Source organism: Megachile rotundata, chromosome 5, assembly GCF_050947335.1.
Source record: "Megachile rotundata isolate GNS110a chromosome 5, iyMegRotu1, whole genome shotgun sequence".
In the NCBI taxonomy this organism is placed as follows: Eukaryota; Metazoa; Arthropoda; class Insecta; order Hymenoptera; family Megachilidae; genus Megachile; species Megachile rotundata.
Window position 1 is genome coordinate 6,588,464 of NC_134987.1, and position 17,881 is coordinate 6,606,344.

The window sequence follows — 17,881 nt, forward strand, 5'->3', positions numbered from 1 at the left end:
TTTTTTATCACTAGAATATACTTTAAATACAGTAAATAGCTATGGAGAAAATTTATTACACGTTAGTGCAGCAAATGGTTGCCTTGATATAGTAAAAGAAATTTTACAAAAATGGAATAACTGTGGTGTTATAGACAGAAAAAATAAATTTGGTTGGACACCACTGATGTTAGCAATTCGTAATGGAGATACTAAAATAGTGAAATTTCTTTTAAAAGAAAATGTTAATATAAATGAATCAACCTATCTTGGTGAGTGAATTTATTTAATGAATAAGTAAAATTATAACTTACTTTCTATATTTTAGGTATATCAGTTCTTGGATTAGCTGCTGCTATCAATAAAGATATGTTTGAAATTGTATATGAAGCATGTCCATCAGCATTATCTAATTCTATAAATGATGATATTAATCCACTTTGTATTGCTGCTATGAAAAATGATAAGGATTTGTTTTTCAGATTGTTAGATATAGGTTTTGAAGTTTCTAAGAGCAGTAAAGTAGCATTTGTTTTTACACTCAATACAAACTTAATAAATTATTTATATATAAATAATAAATTTATTTATAGATGAATATACTCAAATTATGATGAAACAGTCAACAGTACCTGAAATAAGAAATTTAGCCAAAAGACAGCTTGAGATAGAAAATTATTGGAATGATGTTTCAGATAACATTCCTGTAGAACAAAATATTGGAACTAAATGTACTGTTAAGAATTACTGCAAGAACAATAATCTATTATCTCCAAATATCCATATTAATCCAATTTTTTCACCTCAATCAGTAAAACATGGTACTAATGAAGATACAATGAAAGAATGTAATAATAATATAAGAGTGAATTCAAACAAACACTTGAAACCTTTAAAATTAATATTAGAGCACTCAGAATGTGCTCCACATAGCATAATTTCACCAACTTTAACTTGTGCTCTTAGTGAGATGTTACCACAATCTCCAAATATATATTTTATGGAAAATAAACATGACGAAAAAATTGATTTTAATGTAATGACTAATATAGAAAAAGAACATTCATCAAAAAATAAAGGTACCATGACAACATGTTCAAAAAATAATGACTTATCTGAACCATGTTTGCGAAGGTACACTGATGTATATATATTAATATTTATATATGTTGATAAAGTATATTTTAATCAAATAACTATGCTAATTATTTATAAAGATTACAGTCCATTTGCCCACCAAATTTAAATATTCAAAGTGAGCCAGAAGATCTTGATACTACTCTTGGATACGTACCTGAATTTAGCCCACTTCGTTCACCAAATGTACCACCAGATATAAATGATGAAAATGTATTTGGAGAAAGTACACCAACTCCTCCACATTATAAAACACCTCCAAGAGGAATGATTTTAAATTCAGAAGAAACAAAAATGTTTGTTTTATTGGAACAGTATGGATTAAGCCAACACTTTCCCTTATTTATTGAACAAGAAGTAAGTATATTATATTGTCATTTTCAATTGTGAGAAATACAAAATTGCTTATTTCAACTTTTATATGTTTTATTTTAGATAGATATTAATTTATTTTTAACTCTTACTAATGATGATTTAATTGAAATTGGTATAGAAAATAAATCAGACAGAAAAATTATTTTAAATGTTATAACAGAGTGTAAGAAATCGCTGATGGAGGAATGTGTGAATTGTTATTGGTAATGATGTGTTTTTAATATATTTATTATGCATTTTATCTCTTCTGTATATAGTATAATATTTAAAATAAAATAATATTAATCAATATGAACAATGTAAATGAAAGAATAATAAACTTTATTTTTTAATATTTGATACATAAGTTAATTTTAAATATTTTGTGATAAGTATATATACATGTTAATATATATAATGTTATATTTTTCTACTTTAGTTCTGAAAGTATCTTTATAGTTACATACGAAATTTATGTAAAACTTGTGTGTTTTTTATATGAGACAATATTTTATTGATAAGTTCAGTTTTCGTTTCTTTTGGTTTATGAGGAATTGAATGTTGTTGTAGCCAATTACTTAACACATTATTGTGTAATTGATGTAACTGATTATTTCTTGCCATTGCTTCTATATTAACATTCTCATCCTGTTGAATGAAATATATAATAAGTCAAATATCATTTATACTTAGAGATGTCAAATTAAAAAAATGCAGTTGCTTACAATTTCTAGTGTGGATTTTTGAATTTCATCTGATTCATTAGATTTAGCTTTTAATAATTTTTCTTTTAATGATAACTGTTTCTGTTTTTCTTGCTGTATTGACCAATATAAAAATAAAATAAAATGATAAGAAATATATAAGATGAAAGAGATTTCATCTTGTATACAAGATTTATATATTATATAAATAGACAATGAAACATAAACATACCTCTGCTGTGTTAGAGTAATCTGGTTTTTGAATTGGAAAATATTTGGAAATTGCTATCTCCTTTGATAAAGTAAAATTATCATTTAGTTCTTTTGATACAATACTTTTAATACAGAGTTTCTTTTTAGCAGGCAACACTGAAATTTGATTAGTACTTGACAATTGAATTTCTACACAATTTAACTAATTATTAAATCTTTATAACTTGTTTGTAAATATAAACTTGTGTTAATACCATTTTGATGTTCATCAGTATTTTCAATGTTTAAAGTGTTTGCATCTTCACCAACAGGTATATTATGAAGTTGATGAATCATAGCTAAATGTGTTTTTAATGATGTAGAAACCCTATTGGAATTTTTTGTTAATTCATTTACATATTTTGCAGAAAATTCTAATTGTGCACTTGAAGTAATATTATTTTTTGGTGAATGTGCATTTAATTCTGTATTTTTTAATAATGTATCAACTAAAGAACTTGTATTTCCCAATGTCTATAGAGAATGAAATATTAGAGAAACATGTGTATTTTAGGACATATAGTAAGTCATATTATTATTAACTTACAGTATTAAATGGAGTATTTTTAGATACTTTTAATTGTGTATTACAAACTACAGGTAATTTTATAAGCATATCAGATAAAAACTGAGTAATTGTAGGTTCTTTATCTCTGTTTGGAATAATATCTACAGGACCACTTATTATACATAAACTAGGATAAATAAAAATATTCGATTTCGGCATTAAAAATTTAATTTCGTAATATAAAATTCCATCCTTATTTTTTGGTAAAGAATAGCCATACTGAAACAATATTTATGAGAAAAAATCTGGAAACTTGTTTACTTGTTAAAAAAGAAAAATTACATAAATATTTGTACCATGTTTTTCCAATGTCTCCGTAACTGATCATAATCTTTAAAAGGATATTTTGATGGAATTTCTTTAAATACCGATAATAATTTACCTTTCTTGGTGCTAAATAAAAATTTTCAACATTACTTGTTTATAACAAATTAAATAAAAATTAATATACAACTTAATACACAGTGAAATAAAATTAATTTTACCTAGGTAAAACATATATAAATGGAAAATTATAAAGTGATAAGTTAATGTATCCCTTAGGATCTGCTAGAAATTGTGAAATAACAGATGATGGAAGATAATCTTCAAGTTTAATGTATGAAATTTTTATTCTTTCTGCATAAAGTTTTAAACATACGTTCGTATCTAAAAGTTATAAAATATTAACTTTTATTGTTAAATGTATTTTTAAGTAACAATAAACAATAATTTTTATGATACCCTCTGTAAGAATATCTAATTGCAATGCTTTAGCTCCTCCTATGAAGTTATAAAATTCTTTGCCCTGAACAAAAAATTCACCAACTTTGTTCCATAAAGGAGCTATCTTAGTTTGTATTGTATAAATAAGACAAGATTTGTAAACTATGTCATTAACCGGCCGTAATCCTCGATACTGATAAAAGAAACCAGCACAATAATTTAAAAACCAATTTATTATTTTAATGAATTGTTGAAATAAATAAAACGAACCACTAATTTAAAATTTCTTAAAATTCTCTCCAATTTTCCTGTATCAAAGAATTTTTTATTCGCAATAACGAATATTAATGTTTCTGTACCTGATACCGGTGAAGCAATTACGTCAGAAATTAAATGAATAAGCAGTCTAAAATCAAATAAATATGTGACATAAGTAAAAGTAAAAATAAAATCAATAATATAAAAAAAGACGTAATTATAATACTTACCGACATTTCATTGTTTTCCAGTGAAAATTCGATTTAGATGATGAGTCTCGAACTTCAATAAAATCAATTTCACAAATTGCGCAACGCAAATCATTCATTGACGGAAACGAAGTATATACAATTGTATCTTTCTTGGTATCGCACATAATGTTATAAATATTGATTATTTAAGTATATATTTTATTGTTCTTATTTCATTTATTATTGAATTTTTGAATTCAAATCGCACGAATAACCAACATCCAAAAACTAAAAAATTTTTCAAACTGTTTGCATGTTTCTGCACAATGTATTAACCAAGTATGGATTCAGATATAAATTTAAAAATTCATAGGCTTTAAGTTTCAATTTTTGTATATAAAATTATAATTAAAATTGTTTATTTATGAACAACCGTTAAAATTTTTAATCTAGGGAATTTAAGAGATGACACTTGGCTATCCTATCTGAATGGTATATATAAGCGAAGCTCACGGCATTTCACATCACTTTGTGTAGTTATTGTGTCGTATTTTGTACGCTTCTCTGTTTTTTGGTTTTTGTAAAATATTGTCTAACTTGCGTTGCAAATATTTTCTTGTAAATTGTTCGAACGTATGTAAGTATACATTATTTACTTATTTTGTGCTTAAACATAAAATCGTGAGAAATATACATTCAGAAACAATGAATACTTCTTGCTGTTTCATTAATTATCCACCATCTTTCTCAACGAATTTTATAAGTAAATCAATAATATTATAAGAATACGTAATATAGAATAAAATTATAAATACGTCAGTTTATACAACAATTCTTAATTCAATTTATATACTGTTGAATGCATAACAAAATAAAACAGTTATAATATATTTTACGTAGGTATAAGGATTTCTCGAAATTTCTGGACGACCCCATTTTGTTGTACCTTTGTATTGTGGACTCATCCACAAATTCTACTGTAAAAATGCGTTTAGTGCAACAATTGAATAAAAATATTTAGATAAAAGTAATAAAATAGATTCAAATTATAAAATGAAACCAACATTTTTTTCTAATATAATACAGACAAATATAAACTACAAATATTAAATAATAACGTTAAACACATTGATTGCTGTGTACGAATATTCAATTCATCAGAATGTTGCATAATTATTTAGTATGCGTACTTCTAAAATGCGAATATAAAATATATATTTAGTTTCAAATAGAATTCTTTGTCTTATCAAATGAGGTAAAACTATTGCCGTTATCCTTATTATATCTTATTGCTTCACTTTTATGAACACAAAACCAATCAAAATATTGACATAAGTCTATTGTTGTTAATAGATTAAGCTAAGTATTGTCTGCTTATTGAAGATATAGTATATTCATTTTTATCCTTTCATTATTTCCAGCTTATTAGATCTTCAAATATGCAGATCTTTGTCAAGACACTTACAGGGAAGACCATCACCCTGGAAGTCGAAGCTTCAGATACGATAGAGAATGTCAAAGCTAAGATCCAAGATAAAGAAGGAATTCCTCCTGATCAGCAACGATTAATCTTTGCTGGAAAGCAGCTGGAAGACGGAAGGACACTTTCAGATTACAACATTCAAAAAGAATCCACACTTCATCTGGTTCTGAGATTACGAGGAGGAATGCAAATCTTTGTCAAGACACTCACAGGGAAAACCATCACCCTGGAAGTCGAAGCTTCAGATACGATAGAGAATGTCAAAGCTAAGATCCAAGATAAAGAAGGAATTCCTCCTGATCAGCAACGATTAATCTTTGCTGGAAAGCAGTTGGAAGACGGAAGGACACTTTCAGATTACAACATTCAAAAAGAATCCACACTTCATCTGGTTCTGAGATTACGAGGAGGAATGCAAATCTTTGTCAAGACACTCACAGGGAAAACCATCACCCTGGAAGTCGAAGCTTCTGACACAATTGAAAATGTAAAGGCGAAGATCCAGGACAAAGAGGGAATCCCTCCAGACCAGCAACGATTAATCTTTGCAGGGAAGCAGCTCGAAGATGGAAGGACACTGTCAGATTATAACATTCAAAAAGAATCCACACTTCATCTGGTTCTAAGACTTCGAGGAGGAATGCAAATCTTCGTCAAGACTCTCACAGGAAAAACCATCACCCTGGAAGTCGAAGCTTCTGACACAATTGAAAATGTAAAGGCGAAGATCCAGGACAAAGAGGGAATCCCTCCAGACCAGCAACGATTAATCTTTGCAGGGAAGCAGCTCGAAGATGGAAGGACACTCTCTGATTACAACATTCAAAAAGAATCCACACTTCATCTGGTTCTAAGACTTCGAGGAGGAATGCAAATCTTTGTCAAGACACTCACAGGGAAAACCATCACTCTGGAAGTCGAAGCTTCTGACACAATTGAAAATGTAAAGGCAAAGATCCAAGACAAAGAGGGAATCCCTCCAGACCAGCAACGATTAATCTTTGCTGGAAAGCAGCTGGAAGACGGAAGGACACTTTCAGATTACAACATTCAAAAAGAATCCACACTTCATCTGGTTCTAAGACTTCGAGGAGGAATGCAAATCTTCGTCAAGACTCTCACAGGAAAAACCATCACCCTGGAAGTCGAAGCTTCTGACACAATTGAAAATGTAAAGGCGAAGATCCAGGACAAAGAGGGAATCCCTCCAGACCAGCAACGATTAATCTTTGCAGGGAAGCAGCTCGAAGATGGAAGGACACTGTCAGATTATAACATTCAAAAAGAATCCACACTTCATCTGGTTCTAAGACTTCGAGGAGGAATGCAAATCTTCGTCAAGACTCTCACAGGAAAAACCATCACCCTGGAAGTCGAAGCTTCTGACACAATTGAAAATGTAAAGGCGAAGATCCAGGACAAAGAGGGAATCCCTCCAGACCAACAACGATTAATCTTTGCAGGAAAACAACTCGAAGATGGAAGGACACTGTCAGATTATAATATTCAGAAAGAATCAACACTTCACCTTGTGCTGAGACTTCGAGGAGGAATGCAAATCTTTGTCAAGACACTCACAGGGAAAACCATCACTCTGGAAGTCGAAGCTTCTGACACAATTGAAAATGTAAAGGCAAAGATCCAGGACAAAGAGGGAATCCCTCCAGACCAGCAACGATTAATCTTTGCAGGGAAGCAGCTCGAAGATGGAAGGACACTCTCTGATTACAACATTCAAAAAGAATCCACACTTCATCTGGTTTTGAGACTTCGAGGAGGAATGCAAATCTTTGTCAAGACACTCACAGGGAAAACCATCACTCTGGAAGTCGAAGCTTCTGACACAATTGAAAATGTAAAGGCAAAGATCCAAGACAAAGAGGGAATCCCTCCAGACCAGCAACGATTAATCTTTGCTGGAAAGCAGCTGGAAGATGGAAGGACACTTTCAGATTATAATATTCAAAAAGAATCAACACTTCACCTTGTGCTGAGACTTCGAGGAGGAATGCAAATCTTTGTCAAGACACTCACAGGGAAAACCATCACCCTGGAAGTCGAAGCTTCTGACACAATTGAAAATGTCAAGGCGAAGATCCAAGACAAAGAGGGAATCCCTCCAGACCAGCAACGATTAATCTTTGCAGGGAAGCAGCTCGAAGATGGAAGGACACTGTCAGATTATAACATTCAAAAAGAATCCACACTTCATCTGGTTCTAAGACTTCGAGGAGGAATGCAAATCTTCGTCAAGACTCTCACAGGAAAAACCATCACCCTGGAAGTCGAAGCTTCTGACACAATTGAAAATGTAAAGGCGAAGATCCAGGACAAAGAGGGAATCCCTCCAGACCAACAACGATTAATCTTTGCAGGAAAACAACTCGAAGATGGAAGAACACTCTCAGATTATAATATTCAAAAAGAATCAACACTTCACCTTGTGCTGAGACTTCGAGGAGGAATGCAAATCTTTGTCAAGACACTCACAGGGAAAACCATCACTCTGGAAGTCGAAGCTTCTGACACAATTGAAAATGTAAAGGCAAAGATCCAGGACAAAGAGGGAATTCCCCCTCATCAGCAACGATTAATCTTTGCTGGGAAACAACTTGAAGATGGAAGGACACTCTCTGATTACAACATTCAAAAAGAATCCACACTTCATCTGGTTTTGAGACTTCGAGGAGGAATGCAAATCTTCGTCAAGACTCTCACAGGAAAAACCATCACCCTGGAAGTCGAAGCTTCTGACACAATTGAAAATGTAAAGGCGAAGATCCAGGACAAAGAGGGAATCCCTCCAGACCAACAACGATTAATCTTTGCAGGAAAGCAGCTCGAAGATGGGAGGACACTGTCAGATTATAACATTCAAAAAGAATCCACACTTCATCTGGTACTAAGACTTCGAGGAGGAATGCAAATCTTCGTGAAGACTCTCACAGGGAAAACTATCACCCTAGAAGTGGAAGCCTCAGACACAATAGAGAATGTCAAAGCTAAGATCCAAGACAAAGAAGGAATTCCTCCAGACCAGCAACGATTAATCTTTGCAGGAAAGCAGCTCGAAGATGGGAGGACACTGTCAGATTATAACATTCAAAAAGAATCCACCCTTCATCTGGTTCTAAGACTTCGAGGAGGAATGCAAATCTTCGTCAAGACTCTCACAGGAAAAACCATCACCCTGGAAGTCGAAGCTTCTGACACAATAGAGAATGTCAAAGCTAAGATCCAGGACAAAGAGGGAATACCTCCAGATCAGCAACGATTAATCTTTGCAGGAAAGCAGCTCGAAGATGGGAGGACACTCTCTGATTACAACATTCAAAAAGAATCCACACTTCATCTGGTTCTGAGACTTCGGGGAGGAATGCAAATTTTCATCAGTACATCTACAGAAAAGATGGTCACCTTGGGAGTCGCATCTTCAAATACAACTGAGAATGTTATGGATAAAATTCAGGACGAAGAAGGAATCACTGCTGATCAACTTCAAGGGGTCACACAAACGCACATTCCATTAAATTATTGGAAATTGATGGTTGCTGACAAGCTCTTCGATCATGACGGTTTGATGAGTTATGTAAGCTACGGACTGTCTTACAGTTAGTAGTAACCATGAAGAATCACATCCTTGAGCCATTCGCAGAGAGTTACATCTTTGTCGGCGATGTCTATTACAAATGATAGTATTGATAGTCTCTTTTATTTGTTTTTTTTTTTATGAACATTTCATGTATTCATTAGTACTTGTTGTCGGTATGTAGATGTTTATTCATAAATGTATTACGAGAATGATAAATTGTATGGCTCAAATTACTCTTAAGAACTCATTCTTGTAATTCGTTTGCGTTCATTAAAGAACCATCTGAATATATGTATTAAATAATTTATTCCTTCCGTATTTATTTCTAGTGATATAATTTGAATTTCCATATTACTTTAAACTTTTTTGTTAATTGTATTTTTAGTTACATAATGTGGAATATATAGTATTTAATTTTCCGTTATTCAATAATAAAAATTATTAATTTCATTTTTCATTAAGTTTTAACAAAATTCATAAAAAATTAAATTTCAAACATGAAACTTAATTTTTTATGGATTTTGTTGAAATTTAATTTTGCAATTTTAAATTAAAAATAATTAAATTCTTAACTTTCTTTTTGCTTTTATTTTTCCTTTTATACATCTATTTTACGTTTAATTTGAATTTAATTTAGTATGCATGAAGTTAGTGTTTTAATTTTGTTCGTTAGTTTCCAGCACGAATTGTAGAGGGCATAATCAAAATTTCCCGCCGATTTCAACGTTCCTCAGTTGTGAGAACACGTTTGTTCTTGTCGGGTGTACGTGTTTATTTCTCTGATTAGTTTTAACAAATTCTATGAAATTCGTGTGTGTTTTTTTAAAATATGTGTTTATTCAGTGTATAAAAATATGGTGATGCAGTAAATAGACGAGTTCAAGCGATTTCTCTGTAACGTAAGTACCTGTTCGTTTAAAAATATTATACGCATTAAAAATATTTGACAGATACGCATATATTGGTGGCTCATGTTGTGTATAAGTATTATACGGTTTATAGCAGAAATTTGAACAGTGTATAGATATTTTGTTTAATTTCATTAACTAGCGTACAATAATTGTCAGTTATTGATCATAATAGTTATATCTCCAATTTTTTATTTTCTATTTTAGCGTTATTAATGTAGTGCAAAAGATTCACGATCACTTTCTCTTACAAAATTGAATTCCACACAGATAAAATACGGTATGCAATATTTTATACAAAACATGATGCAAAACACCGTGCATGCAATATTATTTATGTGCATTTTATACATTCAATCGTTAAGACCGGTACGAATAGGGTATCATTATCGCGATGGATTGCATAATTAATAAAGAAAAGTTTCGATTGTTATATCGTGAATATTTATCATTTTTCATACTCTGAAGAAAATGCGATTACCTTTTACTTGAAAACGAATAATTTCAAACCTCTGTAAAGTTGCGTTATACAACGAATTTCAAATGCATTTTTGAATAATACATGATAATATTTTCTGCCCTGAAGTATTAAAGATTGCATTCGATAGAATCATAAATTAAAAATGGTAAATATTACTGTTTCCTGTTTTATAAATACTTACTCTACATAATTATGCAATTTATGGATGCAATGATTATCAAGGACGAATAAATAATTTTAATTTTTAATAAGTTTTTAATATAAAAAGGAAGAGTATGATAAAGATCAGTATGAAGGTGTAAATAAAAATAGTAATTTATTACAATTTATTAAAATACTTATTTTTATAATAATTTGACGATTTACAATTTCGAGCTCCTTGAATTTTACGATGCAGAAATTAAAAAATTTGAGACTTTTTGGGGCTTTGTAAATCTGCAGATTTACAAGTTTGACTTTGGAGATTTATTAGTTTAGGGACTTGGAAATTCGAACATATACAAATTAAAGAATTTTGAGGTTTGGATGTTTGAAAAGTTACAAATTTCAAAAGTTAGTAGGTTGAAAATTTGAGAATTTGTGCATCCAGAAATCTGTTAATATGGAAATTGAGAATTTGGTACATTTGGAGATTTAGAAATTTGAAAATAAAAAATTGTTGAAATTAAGAAATTCTGGATTATTAGCTTTTGGAAATTTTTGAATTTAGGAATTTGAGAATTTAATGATTTCATGTTTTCAGAATTTCAGAATTTTTGTGTTTGAGAATTTGAGTGTTTGAGAGTTTAAGAGTTTGTGAGTTTGAGAATTGGAAAATTTGGGAGCTTGAGAATTTTGGAGTTTGAGAATTGGAAAATTTGGGAGCTTGAGAATTTTGGAGTTTGTAAGTTTGAGAGTTTGAGAGTTTGAGAATTGGAAAATTTGGGAGCTTGAGAATTTTTGAGTTTGAGAATTTGGGAGTTTGGGAGTTTGTGAGTTTGAGAATTTAGGAGTTTGAGAGCGTGAGAATTTGAGTGTTTGAGAATTTAAGAGTTTGAAAACTTTAGAGTTTGAGAATTGGAAAATTTGGGAACTTGAGAATTTTGGAGTTTGAGAATTTGGGAGTTTGTGAGTTTGAGAATTTGCGAGTTTGAGAGTTTGAGAGCTTGAGAGTTTGTGAGTTTGAGAGTTTGAGAGTTTGAGAGCTTGAGAGTTTGTGAGTTTGAGAGTTTGAGAGCTTGAGAATTTGAGTGTTTGAGAGTTTGAGAGTTTGAGAGTTTGAGAACTTTAGAGTTTTGGGAGTTTGAGAGTTTGAAAGGTTGAAAGTGTGAAAATTTGTAAATTTGATTGCCTAGGAATTTGAGAATCCATAAATTCAGGAGTTTGAGAATTTTCAAATTTTCAAATTTACATATTAATGGTAAGAGGTCCCCTTAAGTTATCCTTATCAAAAGTAAACCCCCAGCACCCTGATCTATACAATATCATCGGAAGTATATTAATTTTCCTGTCAATTATCATCAAAATAAAGATACAATATATGCATCCTCGTTATACCCAAGGAAATGGAATAATTATCAACGCGTTTTCTTTGCCGTACTTTTTGATTTACAGGTTATACAGTATGCGCTAAAACCGTAATCAGAAGCATAGGTTCGTTAACGACTCTCATCGCGACTTCCTCGAGACTGCAGCCCTTCGAGAAGAAGGTTCGTTTTCTTACGGTTAATTATTATCCGACCGCGTGAATCGCGTGACCAGAGTCGTCCCACAGTCATGAACCCGGAACCATCTACATACATACATATTTCCTGTACAAAGAATTTCTTTTTCTTTTCATCTTTTATTCCGATTCGTTCGCATTGTTCGTTTCTTGGATTATTATCATTTCATTCTGATTGCACTGATTCGTACGCTCAACCTTTAATAGGGTAACTGTACCTGATGTGGAGCACTACTTAATATGGGACACTGCAATATTTCAGTAAATGAGTAGCACAGTCATGCTACTTAGCAGAAGATGTCAGGAAATATTTTTTTATAAATAAAGGAATCGTATTAATATTTTTGTTTTAGTTGATAGTGCGTCGCTTATGTCAAGCAATGTTGTGTTTTCTCTTATAGCAATTTAAATTTTTTAAAAATTAAATATACATTTAAAGTATAGTATAAAATATTGTTAAGTGTATTATAAATTAATAAAGCAGTCATATTAACATTTTTGCATCGGTTGAAACAGTGTCATTTATGTAAAACATTGTTATTTTTCATAACAATTAAAACTTTCTAAATGTTAAATGATTAATTTATAAATAGTTAAACATCATAAAATAGTACTGAAATATATTATGAAAACCTATTTGGTTAAATATGTTAAAATATTATTAAATAGTTAAATATTGCTTTATTATTAAATGTGTTTGTTGTTGAGAGTCTATGAGTGAATTATTATCTAATTTAGTTTTTCCTATAATAATTATTATTTATTCATATATTTTGCGTATATAATAATTAATACGTGGAATGCATGTTTTATATTGATTAACTATATCTTGTTATTTATTTGATAGTATTAGCATTAAATTATATAGGATTTTCAGATTTAATTTTTTTTTTAGTTTTTATAAGATTTCATTGAACTTTTCTTTATCTTTTTAATTCTATTTTAAAGTTTCTTTGGCGCCGTAGATTTATGTAAAAATCTTACATAAATTATGGATGTTTCTTGTAGAACTGAAATGGTGGTCAGTGAAATTCCGATTGACTCCGTTTGAAATAGCGATTGTTACGAAATAATAAGTGCTCGCAACGATGAAAGTGCATAGAGACAAAATGTGACATCAAAGGCATGATTTTTCCTTATATAAAGCTTTCTACCGTGTATCTTTACTTCCGGAAAGAAGTTACGAATTAAAAGTTCTACTTTGAGTAGAATTTTTCTTTACAATTACGATTCTGTTACATTCATTATTGAAACAGTTACTTTTCCTTTTTGCAATATAAATGTACAAATAAACAGTATTTGTAAATGTACAAATAAACAGCTATCTTTCATTTTTCAACATCTTTCTGCAACGAATTATAGATTCTAGAATATATACAGATAATCCATTTTTATGTATACGGAAGTCAATAAATATTGGGTTTTGCTGGTATAATATATAATGATAACAATAATATACTATAATGTAGCGAATAATATAATGTATAATACAAATATAATAATACTATAAATATTGTAAACAAATGTAATAATTCCTAAATTCCTAAATTCCTAAATTCCTAAATTCTTAACTTCCTAAATTACTAAATTACTAAATTCCTAAATTCGCAAATTTCCAAATACCTAAATTCCTAAATTCCCAAATTCTCAAATACTCAAATTGCCACATTTCCAAGTTTCCAAGTTTCCAAATCTCCAAATCCCCAAATTCCCAAATTCCCAAATTCCCAAATCTTCAAATTCCCAAATTCCCAAATTCCCAAAATCCCAAATTCCCAAATTCCTAAATTCCCAAATTTTCAAATCCTCAGATTCTCAAATTTCCAAGTTTCCAAATCTCCAAATCACCAAATTTCCAAATTCTCAAATTCCCAAGTTCCTAAATTTTCAAATTCTCAAATTCCCAAATTTCCAAGTTTCCAAATCTCCAAATCCCCAAATTCTCAAATCTCCAAATCCCCAAATTCTCAAATTCTCAAATTCCCAAATTCCTAACTTCTCAAATTCCTAAATTCCCAACTTCTCAAATTCCTGAATTCCTGAATTCCTGAATTCCTAAATTCCCAAATTTCCAATTCCCCAACTGTCAAATCCCCAAATGATTAAATTCCTATATTTCTAGATCTCCAAATTGTCAAACTTCTAAGTTTCCAAATTCCAAAATTTCAAAATCTCCATATCTCAACTTTTGCTCCTGTGATCCTAGTAATACATTGATCTAGTTTGAATATTAGCTGTATTTCATTTTCTAACATCTTTCTACAACAAATTATAGATTCCAGGTTATATACAGGTAATCCATTTTTATACAATACGGAAGTCAATAAATATTGGCCGGTTTTTGCTAATACAATATATAATAATAACAATAACATACTATAATATAGCGAATAATATAATGCACAATATAAATATAATAACATAATTATTGTAAACATAAATGTAATAATATACACATATTTCGCAATATAAATCCAATAATATAAATTTCTATTGCAACACGAATAACATAAACTTCTGCAATATAAATATATTAATATAAACTTCGTTTATTCTATAAGAAGGCAGCGAAGAATTATCGAATAAACAGTGAATCAACTAATTAGTACAAAAAGAATTTCAATCGCTAAATGATACAATACATTCAGTAATTTACACGTTTCTCTGTACGTATAATGTCAGAACTCAAATTTATTCGTATCAATTAAATTTCTATTTTCACTTTTAAGGTTCTACGTCCTCTCTTCCAGAAGCAATAAACTCTAACTACATACATTCCCACGTTAAGTATCATGTATTCTTTTCTTGTTAGCACAACTAATAGCTCGATTATATTAAATTGTTAAGTCTTTTACACCTTTTTCAAAAATTTATTTAAGATCATATTAAAAAAATAAACATACGCGTTCACGAAAAATAATGTTATAAGTAAAATAAGTAAAAACAAGTAACTTGGTAAAATGATAAGTTAGAAACAAAACGTGAATTTAATATGAAGAAAATTAAAGATTAACCAGCTTATTATGCATCATTAATTATTTTGATCATCTTAAATATAAAATAGTGAGATGGTAAATTTTTAGGTCTATCTCAAGTCTATATTTCATTGTTCAGTCAATATGTTTTTAATTTGTATTTAAGTTTTAAGAAAATATTTTTTTATGTTTGTGCCTTGTATATTCTATGTTCACATACATGTAATATGAACATGTATTTTAATTTAGATAATAGAATTAACCCTTTCCATTCGAAATATGACTCACTCATAAATAATAAGTATAATAAGAATATTTTGCAATAATAAATAAGTTTTATTTGACTAGATCTGTAGTATTACACATACAATGCATAAACATAATGAAGCAGCCAAGTGCAAATAATATGAGAGAATAACTGCAAAAGAATTAGCTAAACTTTTCAACTAAAAAGTTTTGAGTTGCTGTCTGTTAATGGCAAAAATACTTTCGAGTACAAAGGGTTAATCATGATAAAATTAATAAACTACATAATAAAACTATCTTAAATTTGAACAGGGTATTATTGAAAGCTAAAAATTCTATATTAAAAGTTTCACATCCCATCAGGTCAATTAACGTATTAAAACTCAAAATTGTTAATTTTGCATTCAAAGTTTAATTTAATAAAATTGTCAATTCTACTGATTCCTTCAATAATTAATTTTTATTTACGTATAGTATAGCATTTTAATTTTTATAGACTCATAAAATTATCGCACAATCTGCAGTAAAATTAGATCTTCAATCGTTTAGTTTGATTAGATCTCCCCAAATTTCTACAATAAACCTTGATTTGTAGCAAAAATGATTAAGTATCTTTTCTCACCATTCAGTTAAGATCAATCGTGAATATAGAAAGGTCGCAGATTCCCACGTTGGGAAAATTACCCTTGGATAACGGCTATATGTGAAATGTTAGCGATCTCGGTCGTGGGTGGTATCCACGGCATTCCGTTAGAAGTTGCACCTACCTTTGCTTTGCAATGTGGATCAGTTGTTGCAGAAAAGTCTTTTACACGCATCAAGAGTTTTTGCTTGATCGATACAATGCTTTACGTAACGATCCGTTGCAGGAAAACTTTTACGATGAAAGGTTTAACAATTATCCACACTAAAACTGTATTTCACACTAAAACTACCGGTCTATTATTTTCTCCTCTTTATTGTTTTCACCAACTTTGTCTTTTCCGCTTCTGTGTTCTTGTTTAATATTTATCTGATTCATAATTTATCTAACCATCGTTCATTTACGGTCTGAAATTCATTTTATTAAAATTTTTCTGTACATCTGTTTTGTTTGCATTGTTTATACGGGGTATTTTTGAAATGATACAAAATGGCTGAAACAACATGGAAAAATAAGTAAAAATTGTAAAATAAAATTTATTTCTGACTTTATTTTAAAGAAAATTAAATTTAAGCATGTTTCAAGTATTTGTAAAAAAGTTTGTTCGCAATGTAAAAAATGATAAAATCAACAAATTTTTTAGTTGTGAATAAATATACACAGTATAAATATAAATCAACAGACATAATTATTAATATCGCTAAAATAGATTTATTACTTTATAATACCTTATGAGGTTTGTTACTTATATTCTTATTATTGACAAAATTCATCACATTAAACATTAATATTACATGTAACATAACATTTAAAATTAAACAATAATGTTAGAATGACTAACAATAAATTTTAGTAGTATTAATAAGTTTCATTCTTTTAATAACATTCATTAATTTCCAAAGTAATGAAAAGTTGCATACATCATTTTATGGGCCATGAACAAATTTCAAAATTATTCCAACTCAATTTTTTCGAAAATGAAGTGATAAAAAAATAAAAATAAATCATATAAATTCACCCTATTTACCATTTTGAAAACATCTTGTATTTACGTATTTTTTGAAACTCGAATTTAATTGTTCTCCGTTTCACCTTCGACTTTCAAAGTGATTCGACACAATGTTATCGTTGTTAATAACTAGTTGAGTGCGTTGGTCTGGTTCGTATATATTCCCTCGTTTCTTTCTTCAACAAGAGAAAGTGCTACGCGACACATTTTCATTATAATTAATCTTGCACGAGGCCAAGATCTTCTTGATAATAAGGTACACAGGTTCATACTCGAAAGTACAGTGAATTTCATTCATAGTTTATTCAATGAACGCTACACGAACCGTTCTATTCGTTCCTCGTTTTTGCAGCACTCATAATATCATAAAACTCACTTCTTATAAGTATCTGTTAGATTACTGATGCTTGAGAAGGTCGCAAATGCATTCTGTCATTTATTAGTTGATATAAATACAATTAATTGATGTAGTTGATATAAATACAATTGTTTATACAGAAATTTTCACTTTTCATGAAGGATTAATTTGTTTTAGCAATTTGGGGAAAGAAATGTGTGAAATTTTTATTTGATTTTTATTTGAAATTTTTATTTCATAATGTTTATTATGAAAGCTTGGAATGAAATTAATATTGTAGTTTTGAAATTCATTTCTCAAAAACATATTAATTTTTGTAATAAGAAAGGTAAAATG

The 17,881-nt window shown here is 29.8% G+C and overlaps 5 protein-coding genes across 7 annotated transcripts in view; 3 read left to right on the forward strand and 2 right to left on the reverse strand.

Moving 5' to 3' along the window:
- LOC100877107 (uncharacterized) overlaps positions 1-1,825 on the forward strand; it is a 2,408-nt gene extending 583 nt beyond the window's left edge. For 2 of the 3 annotated variants that reach the window (XM_076531943.1, XM_012291736.2), the window contains exons 2-6: positions 15-251; positions 308-496; positions 573-1,113; positions 1,197-1,473; positions 1,552-1,825. In XM_076531943.1, the coding sequence (XP_076388058.1) occupies positions 167-251; positions 308-496; positions 573-1,113; positions 1,197-1,473; positions 1,552-1,698 (1,239 nt within the window). In that variant the 5' untranslated portion in view covers positions 15-166 and the 3' untranslated portion in view covers positions 1,699-1,825. The remainder of the gene's footprint in view (positions 1-14; positions 252-307; positions 497-572; positions 1,114-1,196; positions 1,474-1,551) is intronic. The other variant, XM_076531942.1, reaches the window with a different exon arrangement.
- LOC143264492 (uncharacterized) lies at positions 1,796-3,381 on the reverse strand. The gene is made up of 6 exons (XM_076531950.1): positions 3,291-3,381; positions 2,974-3,213; positions 2,642-2,900; positions 2,407-2,543; positions 2,196-2,288; positions 1,796-2,118 (listed from the first exon to the last, which is right to left on the reverse strand). The coding sequence occupies exons 1-6, from the start codon at positions 3,291-3,293 to the stop codon at positions 1,930-1,932; spliced, it is 921 nt and encodes a 306-aa protein (XP_076388065.1). The 5' UTR covers positions 3,294-3,381; the 3' UTR covers positions 1,796-1,929.
- Positions 3,382-3,452: 71 nt separating this feature from the next.
- LOC105663353 (uncharacterized protein C18orf63-like) lies at positions 3,453-4,586 on the reverse strand. The gene is made up of 3 exons (XM_076531949.1): positions 4,188-4,586; positions 3,970-4,105; positions 3,453-3,892 (listed from the first exon to the last, which is right to left on the reverse strand). Exons 1-3 carry the CDS (start codon positions 4,331-4,333, stop codon positions 3,650-3,652), a joined length of 525 nt encoding a protein of 174 aa, XP_076388064.1. The 5' UTR covers positions 4,334-4,586; the 3' UTR covers positions 3,453-3,649.
- A 67-nt stretch (positions 4,587-4,653) lies between these two features.
- Positions 4,654-9,514, forward strand: LOC100877220 (polyubiquitin-A). Its single transcript, XM_076531941.1, has 2 exons — positions 4,654-4,785; positions 5,570-9,514. The coding sequence occupies exon 2, from the start codon at positions 5,588-5,590 to the stop codon at positions 9,245-9,247; it is 3,660 nt and encodes a 1,219-aa protein (XP_076388056.1). The 5' UTR covers positions 4,654-4,785; positions 5,570-5,587; the 3' UTR covers positions 9,248-9,514.
- Positions 9,515-9,832: 318 nt separating this feature from the next.
- The window catches only part of RhoGEF64C (Rho guanine nucleotide exchange factor at 64C), a 111,419-nt gene continuing 103,370 nt past the window's right edge, over positions 9,833-17,881 (forward strand). Inside the window, exon 1 of the mRNA XM_012291747.2 lies at positions 9,833-10,122. The gene's annotated coding sequence lies outside the window, so the exon portion shown is untranslated. The remainder of the gene's footprint in view (positions 10,123-17,881) is intronic.